General features: G+C 39.2%; 1 protein-coding gene across 1 annotated transcript in view; it reads right to left on the reverse strand.

The window, feature by feature from the left end:
* Positions 1 to 25364, reverse strand: part of iqsec3b (IQ motif and Sec7 domain ArfGEF 3b) — an 83216-nt gene that overhangs the window by 30688 nt on the left and 27164 nt on the right. The window contains exons 3-6 of the mRNA XM_033968498.2: positions 16133 to 16235; positions 7786 to 8187; positions 4193 to 4881; positions 1255 to 1416 (exon numbers count right to left, since the gene is read on the reverse strand). Of these exons, the coding sequence (XP_033824389.1) occupies positions 1255 to 1416; positions 4193 to 4881; positions 7786 to 8187; positions 16133 to 16235 (1356 nt within the window). The remainder of the gene's footprint in view (positions 1 to 1254; positions 1417 to 4192; positions 4882 to 7785; positions 8188 to 16132; positions 16236 to 25364) is intronic.

Below are 25364 nucleotides of genomic sequence, written 5' to 3' on the forward strand. Positions count from 1 at the left end.
TGAAAAGGTAATCCTCACATTCACATGTCTGACCCTGAGCACATGAGGAAGAATGTAGACTTTTTAAAAGTTATCTTAATTTGATTTTCTAACAAAATTCTTTCTGTTCTTTTTAAGGTTCATGGAAGAAGTCTAAATTTCACCCAACCATCTGGATACTCCATAATGTCCTCTTTCACCTCTAAACTCTGCTCTCTTCTACCAGCCTGCCTCTGTACATGTCAGCCTGATGTCTTCACTCATATACATGCTCAGATGTGTCATTTTCATCTTACATCTCCTTCTCTGCATTTCTTGTCTTATAGTCAAGTTGTAGATTTAAAATAGAATTTTCTTCAGAGTTTGGCCCATATTTTTTCCAGTTCACAAACAGCAGTCACATCAGTGGAAACATCAACACGTGTGGCTAATATCCTTCAGCAAAGTCATGTCTGCTGTACTCCATACTGGCTGTGGAGGTACATTCAGGGTGTGCATGGAAGAGAAGATTTATGGTCTGTAATATTAGCAATGCCACAATATCATCATCCCACAAGTTCTCACAATATGAACAGTCAAGGCCCCGCAGACCATGCTGATAAGCTGTTTTGAAACAGTGGAAGGTGTAGTGTTTGAGTAATCTAGCAAGGACCTATTTAGTTAGCAGTACGACTCTGTCCATGCTGTCGCAAGGCAATTTTCCATAAATACATACAAGCAGGATACAAAACAATACAGTACAACTTCATAAACCTGATGTGATGTGCAGTAGGTTCATCAGCGGAATGCACACTGGTTGTGTTGTGATAGTGGACTGACTTAGTGTGAAGAGCAAAGGGAAGGGGGGACTCAAAAACAAAAGTGAAACTTATTAAACATGTTAATACATTGTTTTTCGATAAATATAGTATTTTCAAAACAATAAAAGGTAACATGGTGGTCTAAATGTTTAACAATCAATACCTCACAGTGTAATATCTTTTCCTTAAAGAATATTTTTCCTCACTGGACTAGAGGAAACTTCTGAGGAGGCTAGTAATCAAGCAGACAAGACACTGTCTCCTGCATTAAAGTTAATTGCTTTAGAGGAATAACTGAGGGTTAATGAGCACATCTGAAAGATGTGTTAGATTTACATTTTCTCTCTTTTGAGGTCATACACAGGGAACTGCATTATGTTGAACAGTCACTAGTATGTGAAAAACACTAGTATATCACATTGTAGTATTCTAGTGTCTCAGCATAAAAATTAGTCATTAGTCAGAAAGAACTTACTCAAGAACATCTCTGTTGAACTGCAGCTTAGCATTGCCCAGAAACTCTCCGATCATCTGTCTGCTTAGGCCTTTCCTCTGCAGCAGGAAATGAGCCACTCCGATGGCCGTGTCTGGGACGAAGCCACGCGTGATCAAGAAGTGGATCCCCCTCTCTGGGTTCCTGCACAGAGAGACAGATGAATCCTTTAAGTCAAAGAGCAACCTCAACCTATATTGTGTCGCATGATTGGTTCCCTCCAACTCTACCACGATTTTTGTGGGGTCTAGATCTAAAATACTTACACATGCACTTGCTTGGAGTGAGTGGAGATCATCTGGCCAACCTGGGTGTAATTTTTATCAACAGTTTATTTATAAAATGATTTAAGGTATGGACAGAATGCTCGTTATGCGTCATTTAGAGTACACCACATCACTATACTAAGTGTTAAGGCTTTAGAACTAGTACATGTAGTACTATCTGATGAGTACTGGTGAGGATGAGCACTAGTAGGGGTGCACTAAAATATTGAAATATCGATATATACTACATTTGGTGATACAGTATCGATATTGTGAGCTGCTGTATCGATATATTAGTATTTTTGGTATATTTTACCAAATTATTTTGTGACAGCCCCATTTTGTTGAGAAAAGAGACATTTGATATATTCACTATTTTGATTATTAAAATTGTTTCATATTAGTTTTGAGCAGGAACAGACAGTGGAACATTTGTAATTACAAGATTTTTAATTTCTATGATTTTAAGATGCTTCTTCAAATTGTGTATTTAAAAAGCAGCTAAAACCAATTGGTCTATTGTTTACAGTTTTCATAATCCTAATGGATACTAGTAAGAATTTGCTTTAATTAAACAGCTGGCTTTGTTAACAATTCTATGGGCAATACTATGGACAAAGGATTAATGGTGACTTTGCCATTCCAGTCCAGTAGAGTCGCTGCAGGGTAAATATAATGTACTACTACTATAATGCTACAGTATTGTGAAAAAAATATTTGCACCCTTCCTGATTTCTTACTTTTTTGCATGTGTCATACTTAACTGTTTCAGATCATCAAACTCATTTAAATATTAAACAAAAATAATCCAAGTAAACATAAAATGCAGCTTTTCTGTGATTATTTTATTTGTTAAGAGAAAAATACTATCCAAACCTACATGATCCTGGGTGAAAAAGTAACTGCCCCTCTTGAGGTAACTGTGATTACCGGTAATCATATTATTGTGGAAAGCTGAGTTCAATTTCATAGCCACACCCAGGCCTGATTGTTGCCAGACCTTTCAAATTAAGAGATCACTTAAATAGAACCTGTTTGACAGGTGAAGTCGGCCATATTGAACCCAAGACATCATGCCACGATCCAAAGAAATCCAGAAGCAGATAAGAAGAAAAGTAATTGACATGTCTGAGTCTAGAAAAGGATACAAAGCCATTTAAATCTTTGGGACCAGCGAACCACTGTGAGAGCCATTATCCACAAATGGAGAAAGTGTGGTACAGTGGTGGACCTTCCCAGGAGTGACTGGCCTACAACAATTACCCCAATAGCACAGCGACGACTGATCCAAGAGGCCACAAAGGGACCCAGAACAACATCTAAACAACTGCAGGCCTCAGTAAAGGTCAGCGTTCATGACTCAACCATACAAAAGAGACTAGGCAAAAATGGCATGCATGGCAGAGTTCTGAGGCGAAAGCCACTGCTGACAAAAAAGAACATAAAGGCTTGTCTCACTTTTGCCAAAAAACATCTAGATGATCCCCAAAGTTTTTGAGAAAATGTGGACTCTGGACTGATGAAACAAAAGTTGAACTTTTTGGAAGGACTGTATACCGTTACCGTTACATCTGGAGTAGAAAGAACACAGCATTTGATAAAAAGAGCATCATGCCAACAGTGAAACATGGTGGTGGTAGTGTTATGGGTTGAGGTTGCTTTACTGCTTCAAGACCTGGATGACTTGTTGTGACTGAAGGAACCATGAACTCTGCCCTCTTCAAACAAATCCTGAAGGACAATGAATTGCTATCAGTTTGTGGCCTCAAGCTGAAGCGCACTTGGGTTCTGCAGTAGGACAATGATCCAAAGCACACCAGCAAGTCCATTTCTGAATGGCTTAAAAAAAAAAAGAGGGTTTTGGGGTGGCCTAGTCAAAGTTCAGACCTGAACCCAATAGAAATGCTGTGGCATGACCTTAAAACATGCATGCTTAGAAACCCTCCATTTTGGCTGATTTAAAACAATTCTGCAAAGAAGAGTGGGCCAAAATTCCTCCACAGCACTGGGAAAGACTCATCACCAGTTATTGCAAGCACTTGACTGCAGCTGTTGCTGCTAAGGGTGGTTCACCCATTTATTAGGTTTAGGGATCAATTACTTTTTCACATGGGCCATGTAGGTTCAGATGTTTTTTTCCCTTAATAAATAAAATCAGCACTTACAACTGCATTTTATGTTTTACTCGAATTTTCTTTGTCTAATATTTAAGTTTGCTTGATCTGAAATGGCTAAGACTGACAAAGGTGCAGAAAAAGTAAGAAATCAGTAATGGGGCAACTACTTTTTCACAGTACTGTACATAGTGGATTTTGCTTGTATGTCTAGGATTGGCTGATGCTTTTGCTCCTCTTTCCACAGTGTGATTAGACCAGCCACAGCCCATGCAGAGCAGCTGCTGCAGTGCTGCAGTATGAATGGGAGAAGGATGATCTGTTGATGGTAACCAGGGAGACTACATTTTTTATGCAGTTAAATTTTTATGCGGAGACTGGACTTCTGAGTTTTGTGTCTGTAAGTTTGAATATATGAGATAAGGGTCATTATCACAAGCCAGAAAAATGAATCCCCTATTCAAAGTCATCGTGATTCATTTCACTACAATAGTAAAAGTGACAGCCTAGCCTGGGTGAAGTTTTAGTGGGAGCACTCACACATTGAAGAGGTTGAGTCCGATGCGGTAGAGGCGTTTGCGGTGCGTGTCTGTGGACAGGGTGGGAGAGCGACACAAGGCAGGGTCCTGGCAGCGGTCCCTGGGCACTGATACCACCAGGGCCTGCAGAGACTCAGGAGTGGGGCCCCCGGGAGCCTGCGGGGGGTGGGTGTAGTGGTACTGCTGGTACTGAGTGTAGATCTGAGCGGGCTGCTGGGTGGACTGGGTCCCCGTGGAGACTGCTGTGGAGGTAGAGGTACTCGTGGAACCCACCTCCCCTTCAAGCCCCCCTGCTCCTCCGGATAATGGCACTGCGGACCCCCTTCTGGAGCCTGGGTCCCCTATTTCCAACTCCTCGCTGGGTGGAGGGGCTGGGAAGTCATCGTCATCCCCCACACAGCTAACGGAGGTCTTTCTGCTACCTGGAGCTGCTCCTCCGGCTGTGCCCAGTGAGGTCGTAGTAGTGGTGGTGGTGGCAGAGGAGATGGTGTAGGAGCTGTTGGTGTCTATGTGAACAGTGACGTCTCTGAAGGCCATGAGCAGAGAGCTGGCACTACGAGGCAGAGCTGCGCTCTCTGCTGCCACCCGCAGGGCCCCGGGGTCCATGAGCAGGCCTTTCCCCTCTCCAGCCTCTCCAGACAGGCTCCACCCACGCAGGGCCTCGTCGATCGACTGGGCCAGAGAGTGGAGCTGCAACAGACAACAACAATCAATACAAGTGGTCTAAACAAAGTACCGAAACATATCAGAAGGTAATGTTTACTGGACAGTAAATAACAAGACAGGAATCCAGAGTGTGACCAAGCTGGGCGCACATGCGGATAAAATTTTGCTTTGTGTGACATAAAATTTTCCTCGGGCGCATCAGTGCACCTGACAGATCCTCCTCACATCCCTTATCCTGCAACCTCCTCTCATTATAAACACGGATTAAAGAATATGGAACACACTCATCCTAGGCCTTCTGAACCGTGCCATGCTCAAGAATGATTGTGGAGTTCTATGGCCCGTACTCAGACCTGCACAGCCAAACTGACCCACAGCCCAGTGACGTCATCTCACGCACAGCAGTGCTATCGCTTTAGCAGAGAAAATAAGACCAGCGGCATGAAATATTTATTAAACAGTGAGGCAGATCTGAGTCCTTAAACAACAGCATGGACGAGTGAGGACAACTGAAGGCGGGAGGCTGCAAAACTTTTGTCTCTGACTCCAGTCCTTAGTGAAGGTAAGAGCGGATTCGCTTTGTGTTTTGGAGCGGAGTTCATGCATACATGAGCAACCATGCCATGCTTTGGCCCACCTCCTCCAATTGGGCCAAGGTCCTAACCAGGCCAAAGTCCCAACTGTGTCAGACTTGGGCATGGTTCGTTTGCACTCACACTGAAGGAACACATCGTGCTTTAGGGGACATCCTTGGGGGGGTCACGCTTTGGTGTATAGAGCTAAATGTGCTGCACAACTCATACGAATGGCTTTTTGTGAATAGAGCAGTGTCAAATCTGCAAATCTTCCGCACTTTGTTTAGTTACATAAACGAATCTGCCAATGTGCAAGGTGAACAAAATAATGGCAAAAGATGTCAAAGACAATCAACATAAAAATAAGAGGTCTTACTTTACACTTACTGTAGTGAACTGTAAAGATCCTTAAACGCACAGACCTCCCAATCTGATCAGTTTTTGAAGTCAACATTTATTTTGTAGTTTCTTATTAAATGTGTAGGCTTCAACTCATTCTGTTTTAAGTTAAAGAAAATGTACATTTCTTATGTTATTTGATCAAATAAGCAACATTAAATAAATACAATTAGTAATTCTTCAAATATTCAGTTTATACTACACACTTATTGAAGAAAACAAGTACAGTATGAATTATATGAAAGTAACTAACCAAGTTAAGCTATTTATTTAGCCCTTGTTACTTGAATAAGGGTCAGGTTTTGGTGCACCCAAATCATATTCTGGTGCACCAAAATCATATTCTGGTGCACCCAAATAAAAATCGGCGTATCCAACTCAAATTGTTAGTCTGGAGCCCTGCAAGATCTTGTTATTAGCTGTCCACCTTTCTCTGATTGGCTAGGCTTACATCTTTTGTGCATCAAAATGGTTTAAAGTTTGAGGTTGATTGTGGCCCTGTTTCAGTGCAGACAGGGAGTTGCTGGTGCACTTGTTGCTAGGCAATCCCACAATGTTTTCTCAGAGCTACACAGACTTCCTGGTGGTGGTAGATTATAATTGCTTTCTTTCTGATGTTTTACAGACTAAATAAGTTGTTAGTATACACAGTATAGTACAGTATAGTTGAAAGTTAGGAATGTTTTGCATCGTCTTTTTTTTCTTATATGTGAACTATCTTGTTAATGTTTAAAAGTAATATTTAGGGTAAAATGTTCTAAAAATTATTGTTGCAAATTTGAAATTATTTATCCAGTTTTTTATGTGCAAATAAAGCTGTTGAAGCTGAAAGGATATTGCTGTATGAATAGATAGTTCAATTACTAGTTTTGCATAACATCTTTCCTGTTCTCGACATGAGCTGACACGACAGGGCCAGGAGACTCATTTACAACTGCTTTAACAGCACAGATGGTGCCTGTATATTCAACAAAATAGTGCACGCAGATCTGCTGCTGTGCACCTTTCAGCTGTCATTGGCTTTAAATCACTTGAGGACAAATCATCAATAGTTCAGAAAAAACTATAGACACTGCAAACATTTGTTATTCAAATATGTGAATCCAATCACAATTTACCCCTTCTCCCATGTGCCACTGACAGCCAATCACAGGCTGCTTCTGTTCACTATTTTTAGAGCTTTTGAAATGATAAACTAATAATTCATGTTAGAATGTTTTATCGGTAATAAGTTAAGGGGTAACTAAAGCCCTCTGCTGCTTCTGAGAGCTCACTGAGATTGGTTAAATCCATCTGTCATTCACTCAGAGTCTGACAAAAACAAGGAGTATATGGTGAAAAGTCCCTGTGTTTAAGCTTAGAGCTGAAAAGCAGTGATTCCCATTATGACAATCTCATCAAAATAGCATATTGTTACAAACCTGGCTCACGCCAGATTGATATGTGTAGCACTCTGAATTGAATTTTACACTTCAATCTGAGATGGCTCTCTCTGACAGGGAGCATCATATTTATTAATATTTGAATCTGATTTGTGGAAGTGTCACAACAGCAGAACAAGACAAAAAATCAAACCTTGGTTAAATCTTGTTGAGAGAAAAGCACATCTTTCCCTCCACAAATACACAAAGCACTTAACTTTTGCATGTTTTTCCACAAACAAAATAGTCCATATTTCACTAATATAGGCTGAAGTATGTCTGTTGGCGTTGCCATGTTTGTTTTGGTTAGTTTGGGAGCTTTGCCTTTGGCTTCAGCACAAGCCTCAATGCTGCTCTGTGATTGGTCTGCCCGGCTATTTAACCTTAAAACTGAGTCTCTCAAGATGGATTCTTGTGAGTTTGTGAACTCAGAAATATCACCAGAATCCATCTTGCCATGCAAGGTTTTATTGTAAAAGGAGTAGATCACACCAAGAAAACTAAACCTATCCTCATATCTGACCATGCCTTACCTGTTCGGAGAAGCAGTCCTCCAACTGGGTGAGGGAGGGCCCAGGTGTCTGTGGAGGGGGCTGCGGTGCGGTGGAGGTGGGCGGTGCGTTGGGTGCTGAGGCGGGGGAGGGGGGCAGAGAGGTGGAGCGACAGGGCGGAGGAGGGGGGGTCTTGGAGCGCATGGGCACCGGACCACCCCCAGGGTGCAGGGTGTAACTGTGCCTCTGGGTGGAGTTGCGGCTGCGGCCTGAGGGACTGGGCTGACGCAGGGAGATCCGGCGGGGAAGCTTGCTCTCGGACAGGGAGTTCCGGATCTTCTGGAAGTTTTTGCTGAGCTGGTACTGGCGGAACGCCGTCTGAATGCGACAGGCTGCGCGTCTCGCTATCAGGTGGCCCCCATACTTCAGCTCCAATTCTTCTATCTGAGGAGGAAAAGAAAATGTTAAACTTAGTCAATTTAAGTTCTTTATAACACTGTTTTAAGCATTGATAGTCACTACGTTTATGGGCACGCCAGGAAAAAGCATTGGCTTAGTCGAATTTATACGGATTTTTCAAAATGCATGTAAACCCGGGAACAATGACTGAGATGTTGTGATCGTATCTCAAAGATCCCACTAAGACATCTGGAGAAACCGATACATAGTCAAATACCCACTGCATGTAACCACATAGTCCGATTTACATTAGGAGCAGTGTAGGAGAGGAGTTCAACTGCACGGGCTAAGAAACAACCAAGGAAATAACAGATATGTGTTTAAACATTTACTCACTCATTTTAGATCAGCAGCATGTCAACATCACAGTCATGTCTGAAAATCAAATGCTCAAAATAAATGTAAATGAGATTCTATTTCTGCCAAAAGCCTCGTTATATGTGTGATAGTCATTTTTATAAAAAATTGTAGCTGCAGAGTAGGTTTTGACAGGTTTTGGGGCAAAGGTTATTTGAATTTGTTTGTTTAGCGCACTTGGATTTCCCTGTGCATGTAAACGTAGTGAGTGTTGTAAAATAATATTTATATATCAGTATGGGACCCAGAGATGAACACTCAACATTCAAGCTGTGTTTTCATTTTAGCAGTATTACCTAGTATAACCTCAGATGGCATTGGGCAGAAAACAAGGACTGAGCTGGAGCTGTCCTTGGCACAGTAGTGTGGTTTCACACAGCATAAAATCTTTTACATTGCATTATGAACATTGTCTCTACACAGAGAGTTTGGAAGTGCTCAGCGTGAATGACTGACTTACTATGAAGGACTAACAGGTATGAATAGGATTTTGGTTTGGTCCGATAACCAATATTTGCAGATAACAATGTCAAGATCTTTAACAAACCATAAATAAATTAAAGTACATTTGTAGTAAAGTTCAAAAATGTACATTGTATTTTTGTATGAATAGTAAAATAATAAAATAAGAATGTAACTATTCAATGTTTGTGTCAGGCAATGTCTCTGTAATTCCTCATCCCGGTATGATCCAAAAGAAATGTCAACTATATAATTTTCTTCTGTGATTCAGTTGCAATATAATCCAATGGATTGTTTTTTGGGTGTTTTTTTTTTGTTTTGTTTTTTTTAATGATGACAGCCATGTCTTCTTTGATTGTTGAATTGCTATGGAAGTCACTAAAAGATCATTCTAAAACTAGTTTAAAACGAGTCTAGATATGTGTGCACTGTTCCCTCTAAGCTGCGTGCGTGCGCAATTGCGCACTGCTGACACAGTCTTCGCGCACAGAAAATCTGTGCTGCGCACAAAAAAATCGAACCAGAATTGAAAATAAAATAAACACACAACAATTAATTCTGCGCTATTTTTCAATGTGAGTCAGTGAGTGTGACCGGTGACGAGCTGCTCCAGCCAATTATGTGATTCACATACGTATTTGCGCAGACGTAACTGAAGCGTGCATGCGTGCACACTTGACGCACTTCTATATCCCATCATGCACTGCGACTACGCAAGAAACAGAAGAAAATGGAGTCCGCTGCGCAATACACGTGTCATGATGCTGGTTTGTCCTGTCCTCCCGTGCTCTCTCCCCCTCCCCTACCTGTGTGTCTGGAGCTGGGCGGAGTGCCTGTCTCCTCCCGTGCGCACCTGGAGCGCATCTGCAATCAGCACCACCTGCGGCTGAGTATTTGAGAGCTGAGCAGACTACACTCGGCGCCAGACCGTCCGCGTGTGCAACGTGAATGCCTCTAGCTTGTTTGATTCCTGTTGCCTTTTTGCATGCGCTCATTTGGATTTTTGCTATCCTCCAGACTCCTGCCTCTGCTCGCCCAGCTCCAGCTCCTACGTTCCTGTCCTGGTGTCGTCTCCTGCTCGTCTCGTCCTCCGTCTTGTCCTGCTCCCTGGCTGTCGCCCGCTCTCCGCTCTGGTCTCCGCCTGTCTTGCCTGTCCTGGTACTGTGCCCGTCCTGGTCCTCGTCCTGGTCCTGTTCTGCTCGTCCTCCCTGCACCGCACCTGCCTGATCAGTCTCCCGCTCCCCGGTTCCTGTACCTGCTTTTGTGAACTGTTTAAAGACTGTATTTTCACTCCCCTGTAAATAAACACTGTTTAAACTCGCTCTGGTCTGCACCTTGGGTCCAAACCCGCCCGTTACGACAACACGTTCAAATGTTCGTACTGGTTTACCTCATCTACAACAGTGCAACATGAAACTGTTAAATCTGAATAAAGATCTGTACAGGCCGTGTGTTTGATTAAAAAGGAGGGGAGTTACATGGAATAAAGGCATGTGCAGTTATTGCTAGACAATAAGAAGACATTATTATAATGAGAAATTATTACTGCAATAATGTAAGACTGTTCGTTTCTATTGTGTCAAAGACCAAGAGAAACATAAAGTCAGAAGAGTTTAATGATCCACACAGGTAATGTGAACAATGAAGCAACGGACTCTCAGGAAAGGACAGAACAGAGTCCTGAGACGTGCACAAAAATCTTCATGAGTTCCGGTACATTCCATAGGTCTGCGCCCCTCGTGGGCACGTGCCATTTACCTTCGTGTTAGTAAATCAAGATATTAGCTTGATGTAGCGCTACACTGCTAGAAAATCCCTCACAATAATATGGAAAGAACTGGCACGGCATAGAAGGGAAACAGCGCCCTCTACTGTTATTAAAGTGGTGTAGCCACTGGCCAAAATACCGAATTGTTAAACTACAATATCCCAATTTATGTACAACTAATCAGTGTTCTCTGGTTTATAGACTATGAATGTGAAAATGATACTGTTACCTCTGTCTCTGTTATTACGTTTTCACAAGGTATATTTTGTTAAAGTTATGAAGTAGCTACAATTGAGAAAAAAATCACCTTGAACGTTATAATTGCCTATTGATATTCAATCTAAAAAAAAGAAATGGCTGTGATGATGACATCTTGACTTTTCTTCTATTAAATAATACATCATTAAAAAATAATGTACGTAATGTACGTATCGTACGCTCAAAGACAGCGGTGGAAGTGCGGTCCGTGGTGTAGGCCTGTAGGCGGCTACACTGAGGAGAGCAGATTCTCGACCGTAACCTTCAAACTACACTTTGAAGAGTACTTCGAAGGGACCCTTCAAAAGGTGCATTTGGCGAATTGGGACACGGGAGTGAAAACTCGCTAATGACGCTAAGTGTTTAACCCTTTAACGTTCCGACGGCCCGCCCCCGGGGGCACTGTTACGCACTGTTTTGTAGCAGTTTTGCATTTTAAACATGACGAAACGGACAAAACAAAGGAAGTACGCGACCGAGGACACTGTGGATGTTTGTACAAGTGAAACTAGAGGCATCTCGGACCCGGAGCGGTTCGTGGAACCGAGTGAAGATCTCATGGTGGACTCAGGAGCAGAGGACCTTATGTGCTGATGGACTGGATGCTGTTCCTAATCGGTAAGCGTGGTTTATTCTGCTATTGACTTAATTGTAGGTCAAATATATCATGCGTAATCATTAGCATTAGCTCATGGCAAATGCCCCCCCCCGTCACATGTACAGTGTATTTTTAGTTTTCAGTGTGTTTGTTTACATTTTGAAGAGTGTGTGTTTGTTCACTGTTTGCGGTGTGTGGTTTGTAAATATATATTTATTTTGACCCACTTGTTTTGAATATATTGTATATACAAATACACATTATATATTGTGTTTTGATATGATATATAAATGTACAGTAATAGAGCAGCTGGGTGTGCAGATATAGATTCCTCTCAGTGTGTGTTGGTCATTGATACTGTCACTAGTTAATGAGTTCTAAAAATCAAATGATCGTGTCATATACTGAAAAAGAGTTACCGGACTGTCTCCCAGACACAGTAGGACAATCTCACTCAGTGCACAGCAAAAGCTTCACACAATGGCTTATACTCAAAATACAAGTCAGAGCTTTATCATAAAAATGTTAAGTGTGTTTCCAACATTGGAGTTTACAGTTGTCTTGGTTTGGTTGGAAGCTCATGTTTTTCCATAGATAAAATTAAATATTTATACTTCCAATAGCATTAACATACTTCACAGGTCATGAGCAAGATTTTTGTCATTTTCATTGTATAAGTGGCTAAAGCACTTAATTAAAAGTCTTATAACAGAAATGTAAATGCTGTAATTTGATTATTTTAATAAACCATTTAACTTGGATGGATGTGATGCAGCATGACCACAGTGCGCACGTCTGATGTTGCTCACAGTGGTCCATGGGACCGCTCAGGGAGTTTGTGTGTTTGCTCAGACTTGTGAAAAATTAGAGGGAACATTGCATGTGTGTTACATTTAAAAGAACTTCTCAATAATGTGCCATGAAAAAAATGCCCTGATATCTCCAATACCAATATTAGTGTGACATCAACTAATTTTGGCATGCTGAAGAAAATATAGACAATACATAATTCTTGACAATGATACAAAAACCGTAAAGCAGGATATATATTTTTTTTTATATCTAAATGTACAATATCATTAAAAACACATTGTTTGTATCTATAATGAGTCACAGTCATTTATCCAACCCTCTACAGCTCAAATTTAGACATAGCACAAAAAATAATGTTTCCCACTGATACAAAGAAAAAGTACCTACGATAAATACTGAACTCCAAAAAATATGGTTCCAGCTATCATCTCTATTGAACGATATAGTAATTATTGTGAATGACTAATTATAATCAATATGTCCATCCCTCCCTACATCAGAATAAACAACATTTAAACAAGTCTTTGTAGTTCTAAAAACATGAAAAAAAGAAGCAAGCAGAAACTCAAAAAATAGATCTAATGTGGCTTTGGTAAAAAAAAAAAAAAAAAAAATGAAACCAAATACTCCCAGATAAACACTGCATGCCTATGTAATGTAATCTTGTGTTGTGATCTGAAACCCAGCAATAGGGAAGTATATAAAACACGATATCAGTAAATGTATGTGAAATGCCTCGTCTAGAATAACATTGATAAACACCATATATATATAATACAGAAATACACTATGAAACATTCAGCCTTTACCTTACCTCTGCAATAGGTGAATCATAAAATAACATTTTAAGTGCTATTATCAAATCTTAAATGCTGCCTTTATTTACAATAGAATGTCCTCTTTTTATTGAAATATCTTGTTGTATCTGTAGTTTAGATCTCTACAAACATTTTCTGAAATACATGGGAGTCTTGTATTAGTGTAACAGTTCTTATATCTCCTCTCAAATGCTAAAGAAGACATATGGTACATGTGTCTGCATATAATTATAATCTATGACACCCGTGGACCAGTGGAAAGAATCCTACTTTTTAAACAAACAGTTGAAACCAGTTTACATATACTATATAAAAAGACACATATGCAGAACAGAAGCTTCCAAAGACATAACATCATCATCTGGATTTTCCTAAATTGTTTAAATGCATAGTAATCTTAGTGTATGTACATTTCTGACTTTGAAGAAAGTAATGAAAAATTATCTTTTTAAAAATCCTTCTCTCATTATTCTGGCATTTAGCAAATATAAATAATTTTGGTAATCCTAATTGACCTAAAACAGGAAAAGTTTAGTCTGATTTCATGTACAGTGAGAAAAAAGCATTTCTGTGTTTTTATATTGTGTATGTAAACTTCTGATTTCAACTGTATAATGCAATCTCCTGTCTAATCTCTCTAATCACAATTCCAGTACTTTTTTTTTAATTACAATTAAATTTTTTTCCCAAAGTCATGCAGCCCTACTCGACAAATATTTATCCTGTCACCTCTACACCAGCATTCTGTTGCGCCCTCTCCCGAAAAGACACCAATGTAATACTCATGGGTTAATCCTTGTACCTGGGAGAATGCTGTACACCTCAGTGTTTTTAGCAAGAGGAATCGCAGCCTCAGATCAGGGCTAAGGCTCATCGATCATCATTTAGCAGCTAACGCGCTCTGATGGCCCGGGGAGCAGGATGGATGATTTGTGACATGCGCTCCTCTTCGGGCTCTGATCTCCCCCCTGCTCACACCCCTCTCGTGTGGAGCCTTTTACAAACTGCATTACTACATCCCACGCTGGAAATGAGAGGAGACAAAGCTGGGCTCTGCAAACTCAGATCAAGGATGACACCGGGTTTGTGAGGACATTCCAGGGCGCTTATTGTATTTTTATTGCTACGTTCACAGTGGTTCTTTTACAAAATTGGAATCTATAGTGGATTGTGACATGATTCATTGGTCGAACTGGCTGTTTACTTTGGCAGGAGAACCTTCTGAAGCCTGGATTCAAGGTGATGTTTGGGGTACTGTAATGTGCAGCTGTATAACATTCTAAGATTATAAACTCACTAATGCTAAATTAGACAGAGCAAACTGCTAGTCTGTAATTTATTTAATATTTGAATGTAATTAAGTTTTCTCATACTGAATGAACAACAGCATTACATGAAAAACTGCTGCTTCCCCTCTCCTTTAACCAGCCACTGTAAAAATAAAACACCTATCCACTCTGACAGAAGGACCAATCTCACCCAACACTCTAGGTACACATGCAGGTCCTGATTAGAACCAGGAAGTATGAGCACATGAGTCCTGTACTCAGGTCCCTGTACTGGATTCCTGTGGCACAGAGAATAGACTTTATAAGTCTCTCCATGGCCCAGTATCAAAGTACATCCCCAAATTAATATTTAAGTTTTCCGAGACTTAGTAAAGGTCATATGTTATGTTAAACTGCCTCTCAATTTGGAACTAGATCTAAAAAAACAAACACTAAACTGGTCTAAACTACAGCTCAACCATACTACAGTGCTGCTATCTCAAGTTTATGAGTTTATGAAATCTCAAGTTGTTTTTTTGTAAAAGCTCCAAACTCGCATCACTAACTCTTGATGTCATCTTTAGTACACAGTAAGCTCCTCTGTGTTTTTAAAGTCCATTCAACTTTACCAGAGTCATTCTAATCAGGCTCAAAATGTTTCCACTAAACAACTTTCATCATAGCTAGCTGCTACTATTTGAGCTTGCTTGTTTGACTCCTCTGCGGTCTCTGCTGACCTCCATTCTATTTAGGGCTCAACGAGATTGGGAAAATATCTAATTGCAATTTTTCAGAAAAGCATTGTTTTTGCGATTAGATTTACAATTTATGTTTTAATAACAGAATTCTGTTCAAAGTTCACATTTTAAACACATTCAGAGGAATTGAGAAAAAGAGTTCACAGACAAACTAATGCAAAAATCATATTTCAGATTTAAACTGCAGGGTTAGCAGTTTTTCTATGTATAATAAGGCAGGAGATTGCAGTCATTTCAATTTGCTAATTGTGTCAATTAAAATTGGGATTTCGGTTCAATTGTGATTAATCTTGCAGTCTTGCAGCCATTTTTTCTTACATATTTGAGAGTTACGTACATGAATTAAAAGACCAAGAATACAGTGTCCAAAAGCCATTTAAACCTGTAATAATGCATAATATTAACAAAGTTTTTTTTCCACATTTTGCCAGCCCTAATATCAGCAGAACAAAAGAGTAGAGAGGGGGTGGACTAGCAGTGGGTGTGAGAGAGAGGACATCCAACTGCAGCAGAGAGCCCCACTTTCTCCCACCAAGACATCTCTCTCTCCCCGTCTGCGGCGCTTATTACTTGTTACCATGACAACCTTGCATCTTCGGCGTTCCTGTTGCCGTGGATTCGCTTGTGCTCTTTTTCATGTCAACAGCTTGGACCGAAATAGATCTGAATGGGATTGTGAGGAAGGAGAAATGTCAAATGGTCATCTTTCACCTTCCTTTAGTGCATGCGGCCCACCTGCTAACCCGATCTTTGGACATGATTCTGCCCTCACACACACACAAACACACACACACACCCACACATACACACATACACACATACACACGTACCTGCTTGTTCTTGTTTTCATACTCGCTGGGGCCCTCTCTCTTGGTCCCCTCCACTGGCTGTGCACATGATGACGTCCCATCTTCCAGGCTCAGCAAGGGTGCACTGTAAAAAAACAAAAGAGAATAAGAGTGAGTTTAGCAGGCTGGCTAATTTTAGATGGCTCTTAATAAAGCCACAAAAGAAAGACTGAACGATTTAGGGTGAAGCGCCCTGTGCCTCAAACCCAAATGGCTGAAATTGTGCCCACAAATAAGTTTTCAACAACATTCAGTGATGATTTTTATTTTGTACTTTGATAATACATATTGATATTTTGCAGCATCATCCTACAGGGGGTGTTCTACTTCTATCTCTATGGTGGGATTTTCAGCAGTTACTAGGGAGACACAATGTACACATTAGCAAACCCCTTCAAAAAAGATTTAATATTGTCTGAAAACATCAAAAAACAAAAACGAAATGGATTTAAACAGCACATTTTCAGGAGCCAGTGATCAATACAAGCATTTATGGTCCTGTTTAGGTGTTTCATTTTCAGCAAAAAGGTTAGAGTGACTAACTGGAAAAACTGCTAGCTAGCTTGTGACTGTAATCGTGTGTGTGAGAACCTTGTTTAACAGCACAAATAAGTTCACCTGTTAAAATTCCAAAGAAGTCAGCTCTTTTTGGTCAGATTGTGTTAAAATAAAGCTCAGATTAAAGTCTAACAGAGCTTCTGACACAGTAGTGCCTCCAGCGTCACACCTCCGAGAGCATGTTGATGACATCACCTGCAAACTATCAATAGCAGGTACAGAGTCTTTCATAACAACTGTGACTTTTCCGATGATGTTGGATGAGAAAGTCAAGTCCTGTGGGGCCATCTGCAGCTTGGGGCTCTAGCCAATTTGTTTACCTCACAGTGGCGGCTCTGGATTGTAGACGATAATAGATAAACATAAAACAACAGAATTATCATTAACAATTGCTTTTAAAGATGCAATTTGTACCTTTTGAACCTTTCAGCACCACAAAGTTAAGCTTCAGGTCAGGTCTGTGGAGAGGCAAGCTCGCTCACAGTAACAATGTATGTTTTTTTAACAAAAGAACATCTGTAATTGAAGAAATGAAAGATGAGTATTCACCTTATTCCAGATGTTGCTATGACACCAGCCATTGCTATTCAGGCTGTATTATTTTGCATAGAGCTGCCGAACTTGGCAGGAAGTTCTTTACAGACTACAAAGCCATTTTAAAGCCGCCCAGGGAATCGTGCATTGTTTGACTTGTTGTTGCACATAAACATTGAAAATTTAACATAAATCAGCCTACTTTATATGATATTTTAGCGGGTGAAGCAATAAAATCTCCATGGAAACAAGTTGGTAGCGGAACTCCCACCGCCAGAAAAGTTACCTTTAAATAAACTACTGAAATAAAAGATGTTAACATTCAGTCTGCACCAATCTTACTTATCAAATGATTGAAATAAATGTAAACATAACTCCATCTGGAAGACTGAACTAGCATTAAGCTGATATAAACACAACTCCAGGTCACAGCCAGGGAGGTATGTTATGATTTTGATGTATTATGATAGTTTAGTTGATATGATATTTCTCCTGTCATCTCTTTGACATGCTTTACTCAGGAAATTATAATGTCCATAAGAAGCTTTTGCAGACAGCAGAGCAAACAGTGCAGAACAAGACAACCCTAAACTCTACATCAAACACAAAATCCAATGGCTTCCAAACAACAACTGGCGCAACTTGTCAGGACAGTCAGACCCAACGGAGGGTAAAAAACATTTCAATCTCATCAAATATAACAAATGCTGTCTTCTGCTAATCCTAGCGCCATGTCCGCGGATCGAACACTCAAAGCTACATGACCAATGTACCGTACAACCCCACAGTATCATCCCAGTCTAGCCTAGTGTATGTATCTCCAATAGGGCTGTCAAAGGTATCAAATCAATTGATACTAAAACTAGTACTGAAACAAGATACGCATTTGAAGTATCAATGCTAAAAAAGTCACATTAACAGGACGGAAATGAACCTTTTCAGAATAGCTTTAGAATGATCTTAAACTGTATAAGAACAAGTATAAGACACAGTATAATCACACAGACTAGTATACACTCATGGACCACGATGGGACCTACCTGGACCATTGAGGGATAACACAAATATAAGGAAAGCGTTACAGTTTAATGTTAAATATGACATTTTATTGTTTAATGAAAGCGTTTTTTTGGAATCGATATTGAGGATTTCAGTTTTAAACTTTAATATCATGACAACACAAATCTCAGCCAATATAACAAATGCTGTCTTCTGCTAATCCTAGAGTTATGTGCACATTTTGACTCTAAGAAATTGACTCAATACCGATTCAGTTACCACAATGAAGATAAAGCATGCTCCTTTTTTGTAACAGAATGCAATTTTCATAATAGTACTTTATTTATGTTACCATGAGATGTTATACTAGTGCTGATAAAGCTTAAAATGGCACTCGACACTTACTAGACCAATGTACTGTAAAACCCAACCATATGATGCCAGTCTAGCAGTCTTATTGGAAATATGTAACTCTGATGTATTATTCATGAAAAAAGTTGTTATTCAGCAGATTTGGTTTGGCTAGACTGATGTCAGCAAAGACGTGTAATCAAACCCTAAGAGCCTCTATAATGGTGTGTAATTACAGCGTGCTGCAGTCCGATAATGTTGCATGCTTTTGCTATCTTTCTCTCCAGCCAGATAATGCTTACTCCCCTCGTTTGAATACAATTCAAAGGGGATGCGCTCTAAACAGGCCTGTGGAGATGTGCAGGGTCACAGATGCATTGTGTGAAATGCTGTGTGTTAAGAGAAGGGGTGATATATTTTGGCCTTTTTTCAAGTATTTGAGCAAAGTCTGTCTTGCCTCAGCACAGATATATTGTATAAGCAGCTCTTGAGACCACAATATGTCAGCTGTTTGCAGTCTGCATTTAATTAGGAAGTGCGCATTAGCATGCTAGTTGTTGTTAGCTTTAATGCGGCAGCAAAACTCGGCTCTGGTTGTGAAAAGCAATTATAAACTTATTTTTATGAATAATAAGCATGCTCAGAATGCATAAATTAAGTGAAGAATAACTTTGTACCACTGCAAACTGTTTTAAATGAACTAGTTCTGTTTTTCACCTTTTTAAGACTGTACAGCATCTTTCACTGTTGAATTGTCTATGTAATGCACTTTGGGTATGTCAAGATTTTTAGATTAATTGATAATCAGGATTTTTCAAGTCAACAGGTGTGTTAGTTTCAGTGTAGTTAGCTCCTCCCTTCAGACAGATATAAGGCAGTGTCCAGCAGTAATCTGACCAGAACTGAAGAAGCGGCTTGAATGAGCAGCCAAATGTTTTCACTCAAACAACTTATTGTTCAGTTGACAGAAAATAATTTTTCTTTTACTATTTTTCAAGACACATACAATTGTAAGAAATAACAAGGATAATAGTGACAATTTTAGAGGCAATATTATTTCAATCTCTACCCCAGAAAAGTAAATTGAATTGTAAAGTAGTTTATCTGACTGTTTATGTCATATTAACTTGACTTTATCATTCAGAAAGTATGATTTTATAAAGCTGGAATAATAATACAACAGACAATGGGAATGAAAGAAAGTTAAAGAGGGCATATTTTACTTCTATGTGGTATTAACTAACACAGAATATATTTAGATCACCATATTAACTTTTATTGTTTTGAAAATGGTATACTGGCTGAAAACAATGTATTAAAATACTTTGTTTCGTTTTGACACTCTGAGTCCCCCCCCTCCCTTTGCTCTCCGCGCTGACTCACTCCCCTTCAGAGTACTATCACACAACACACAATCAGCGTGCATCCTGCTAATGAAATTACTGCATGTTGCATCAGGTATGTGAAGTCATACTGTACAGTTTTGTATCATGCTTCTGCATATTTATGAATTGTTGTGAGGGAGCATGGGTGATGTAGGCCTGTGGGCGGAGCATTGGACAGAATCATACAGCTAACCATAAGGAGGGCTTGAATAGGGCCTCTGAGATATCACAAGATTACACAAATGTATGACATATAAAACCTCTTCAGCCATGTTTTTGATGAAGTAACAACATTATAACATAGAAGTAGAAATAACACCCCATCTCCAAAGATTTCAATGTTTGGTCATTTTATTGTAAATAATTGTTTAATAATGATGTATCGTTTTACAATAACCTTAACAATAAAACTATATATTATGACAACTCTAACACGCTATGCATGAAAAGCGCTTTATAAACAAAACTGTCTGATAGAGCACTTTTGAAACTGAAATTTGTGTGGTGTATGTGTGTGTTGTGTTAGTGTGCGAGGGACAGCTGGACTATTGCTGAAAGAAACTGTAGCTTAGTTTGACATCTCCAGGCTAAACACAGCTGTGCATCTTTTCTTTGATCATAATTGTGCATTCTTCTCATCAGAACTTCATCAAAACATCTGTTAGTTTGTTTAAGTCGCTCATTTCAATATTGCTCCACAAAGAATGAAGCAACAGCAAATATATCATCTAGCTTAATTAAAGTTGGATAGCTTGAAAAGCTTTGTTTTTAAATGAATATACTGATGCCAGCACAACAGCAAACTGCACCACCAGCCCCTCTTACCATTAGAGCTGTATTCAACTAAAGACATTTTTGGTCGACTAAAGACATGTCCTGCCAATCGATTAGTTGACTAAAAAGGGGGCGTAGCAAAAGCTCTCAAAACTATTACGTATCTCTATGTATTTGTAGTTTGGGAGTTCATGTAAAAACAAATATTTACTGTATACAGAAAAAAAAGTACTAAGAAACAATGTATTTATGTAAGGACAGATTAAACTTGAATTATGAGTTTAGTCTGCCTTTTTACATATAAATACCACAAAATACCAATTTTGCTAGACTAAGACACCATCGAGTGATTAATCAACTAAATGACTAAAGGTCTACAGCCCTACTGACCACCACCAATCTCTCACTTACATTTTTGGTTAGGCAAGATGGGTAAACTGTCTTGCCGAAGGACACATAAACAGGAACAATTTGAGCTGGCATTGGAGGGCTGACGTGACATGTCTGTTGCCCTTCCTTGCTCAGTAAAATATCTTGCATCATAAATTTATTCTGTCACGGACCAGTTACTGTAATCTCGACCGGCCCAAACTGGCACGTTTGATATCTTTTTGACGTGAATAAAACTGAATCATTGTTGGATGGAAGTGAATCCACCATCCACAAAGGTGACATGGTGCATAGTGGTTAAGGACACTGCAGCAAAGTAAGAGTTTTTAGCCCTGGTTTTGGACTAGGGTTGTCATAAATCAGACACAAATCAATGCTAAAACTAGTAACGAAACTAGTTACTCATTTGAGCAGGTATCCATACTAAAAAAGTCTCATTCACAGTAAAGATCGGGGATATGATGATATCACCTTCAATACCGCCTTAAGTTTATATTTAACACTGCAGCCAATAAGTTACTTCATTAAATAATATTCTCAGTCATTTGACAGTTATTCAACCACTATTTTTTGTTTAAATAACTTTCTTTTAATAACTAGTTCATAAAAGCTGAAAACACATACAGCTAAGTGCTGTTATAGTTTAAAAAGTTACACAGTGCACCTGAACTCATCATCACAGTAGTTTTGGCTCAAACAGCACTGTCTAAAAAGAAAGAACAATATAACTTTCTAACATGGGGACTTAGAACAATGTGCAGAATATATGGATCAGAACAAGGATAGATTTAGACTTTATGAACGTGTGCGTCATGAATACACACTCGCTTTGGATGTACTGTTTGAAAGTTATTTTCTTGGCTTACTTAATTGGGACAGTCAATAATACAGTCTGTAGTGGAATAATTTGACAGTATGACGATATTAAAAATGGATATTGCCCAACTTTAATTCACAGAACAGAAATGAACCCTTCTTGAATAGTTTTAGAATGATTTTGAGCTGTACCAGAACAAGTATAAGACACAAAGTCTAGTATACACCCATGGACCACTATGGAACATACCTGGATGACTGAAGGACTACACAGATATACGGCCATATGGTAATATGAAAGAAAATACAACCATTTAATGTTGGAAATCACATTCTATTGTCTAAATAAAGAGTGTTTGATCATTGTGGTACTGGAATTGGTATTGAGTTGTTTCCTTAGTATCAAAATCAAGTTTGAAATTGTAATATGTTGACAACACAATATTGCTCAGTATTGATTATTAAAGGATAAACAAAGCACAGTTAGGGCTGAAAATTCTGGATAAGTGTGGTCCTTTCTATGTGCAGACTTCTTATGGGTCCTTTGGGTGCTCTAGGTTACCCTGCCACTAATGATATGCTCATTACTTCTAGGCTAGGACTTCCTTGTACGACATACTGCATGTGTATGGAAATTTTGTTCAAAGTTCACATTTTAAACCCATCCAGAAGATTGGACAAAAAGACTGAAATATGAACTGAAAAAACAAAACAGTCACATTTCAGAACATATTTGTACAGATTTAAACAACAGTGTTAGCAATTTTTATGCAGAATAAAACAGGAAATTTAGTTGTTTGTAGAGATTATGGTACTTAAAAATTTGACGCCTTCACAGTTTGCTAACTACATCCATTCAAATTGCAAATTTAATCTGATTGCCATTAACCTTTAAAATCTGAACACTGACTATAATTCTACTGCAAAGTGAGAACACACACTCCTACATATACTTTCTACCTTCAATAATGCAGTATTTAAAACTATTGTTTTGAGCTTTTCACGTAGGCTTGGGTCAGATAATATGGATTAACTCTACAGTCCCTGTCTTTAAAGAGATAAAGTGACTGAGGAGAGCACTGAAAATGGCTGTGAAATGAGAAGTAATAGCCAAAGCCGCGATAGAACGAGCCTGGGCGTGTGTGGGGAGAGAGAGCGAGAGCGTGTGTGCCGTCTACTGTCCATTAAAACAGAGGCTGCATCCGAATACATTAGAGTACATTAGAATACATTAGGGGATTTGAAGGCTCCTGTGCTATTAATGCATGTGGACAGTGCTAACAGGGCTGACGTCATGCTAGCACTTCTGTCAGATTACATTGTAGCGTACGGGGCTAAGGGTGATACAGGAGTACACAGGCTGAAGAGGAGGGAGGGGCTGGGGAGGATTTTGCAGAGCTCTTGGGGAATTAGTGCGCGACGATAGGCCAGATTACACATGTACATAAAGGTATTGGAAAATAACACAGTGTCAATATAATATGGGGCTGTTGGCTATAGCTCTCAGGTATTAGGTAAGCTTTTAATGCGTGCAATGATCGCACAAAGAGTTTACACAAATACCCCATGATAATATTTAATATTGTTTGAGTGAGGATTTGTATAAGTTAAAAATGTAGTTAAACATTTATTTATGCAATTAGCTGGATCACAAAATTGAGAGTGGGATGTCTCATATAAGGTTGTCAAAACACATAATTGATCCCCAGATACTAGTCAATGAATAGTATAGACCATAAGTATTTGAAGTATTAATACTGATATAAGTAAGACAAAACTGGACTTTTCCTGTGTAGTATTAGAATGGTCTTCATTTATATTTGAAGAGGGGGTATTTTACCTCTATGGGGATTTAACTGTAACACATAACATATTTAGATCACAATGTTGCCTTTTATTGTTTTCAAAATCCTATATTCACCAAAAACAACATATTAACATAATTTATAAGTTTCACTTTCATTTTTAACGCATTGAGTCTTCCCTCCCTTTGCTCTCTGTGCTAAGTCACTCCCCCTTTAGAGCACTCACAACACAATCAGCGTGCATCCCACTAATGAAATTACTGCACATCACATCAGGTTTGTCAAGTTGTAAGGCACAGCTTTGTACATAAAAAAAAAACTGAAAGTGCTTAAATTAGCACAGCATGACGTCAAGACCATTATACATATTTGATTAATAGTCTACTTCTTCACACTAGACGGTATCGAACTGGTATCGTTATCAGCGAGTACAATAAGGGCAAGTATCAGAACAAAACAATTTTTGGATCATGTTTTTGTATATTTATGGAGAATTGTCGTGTGGGAGCATGGATGTCGGCTTGCGGGGTGGGTACTGGACTGAATCTTACTGCTAACTGTAAAGATGGTTTGAGTAAAGAGTAGGAATTGTGTTTAAAATTATTTTTTTCTATTATATACATAGCCTTTTTTTTTTCATTTTGTCATAATAGGAAATGAGTATTAAACTTTTCATTTATTTTAGTATTTTAACCCTAGTCCTGTTTTAGCAACAAGCACAGTTTACGTCCCTTATCAGTAAAGGTGGGTAGTGTGGCAAAAAATGTATATAATTTTCTTGGAGCCAGACCACCATTTCAATTTGACCACAATTCATGCCTTTAAGAAGTAAGATGAGTCTTAACACTTCACAGTGATTGGTTGAATCAGCTCCCTCCGAGCCTTACAGAGGCTGACCAATGGGGGAAGTGTCTGTTTTATGAGCCGATGGCAGCATTAAATAGGGAAATAGTGAATAATGATATGACAATATGACTAAAATAGATCGTTAAATGAATGAGATCACAATTCGATTTTATCTCCATATTTCCCAGCCCTAGTTATCAGTCTGCCTCAGGACAAACTTCCTCAGAACAGGGATTCTCCTGTGTGTGAAGTTACTCTGAGTAGAGGCAGATGCACACAGAGGCATTTTAGCCACTGAAAAGCATATTCTCACATCACATTCCCTCATGCTAATCCAGGGTAAACTAGAGGGTTTCAGCTGGAAAGTGGGGCTGAGTGTGAACTACAAACATCACATAGATGTGGATTTAGAAACATACAGTGAGCAAGTGAGCAGTGGGCTATGACACAGAAGACCCACTGCAGCTGCTCTACACATTTTCTTATCAAATGGATGTTCTCCTCGTCTGGCTGACATTATGTTGGCAACACAAACTTTTTAAGTGGCTCAACTTAATCACTAGATTTGATTACTTCTTCAACATTTCTTTCACTAAAACACACCAAATTTTAGTAATGAATTTCAACTTCAAACTAAAATAATCATCAAACATAATATAATTTCCATTATGCTAGTAGGAGCTATAGCAGTACCAATCTTTATGTCCAAGGGTATCCTGTCCAGCTACTGAATAAAAGGTTTATATTCTATTTTCT

Source organism: Periophthalmus magnuspinnatus, chromosome 6 (genome assembly GCF_009829125.3).
Source record: "Periophthalmus magnuspinnatus isolate fPerMag1 chromosome 6, fPerMag1.2.pri, whole genome shotgun sequence".
NCBI lineage: Eukaryota > Metazoa > Chordata > Actinopteri > Gobiiformes > Gobiidae > Periophthalmus > Periophthalmus magnuspinnatus.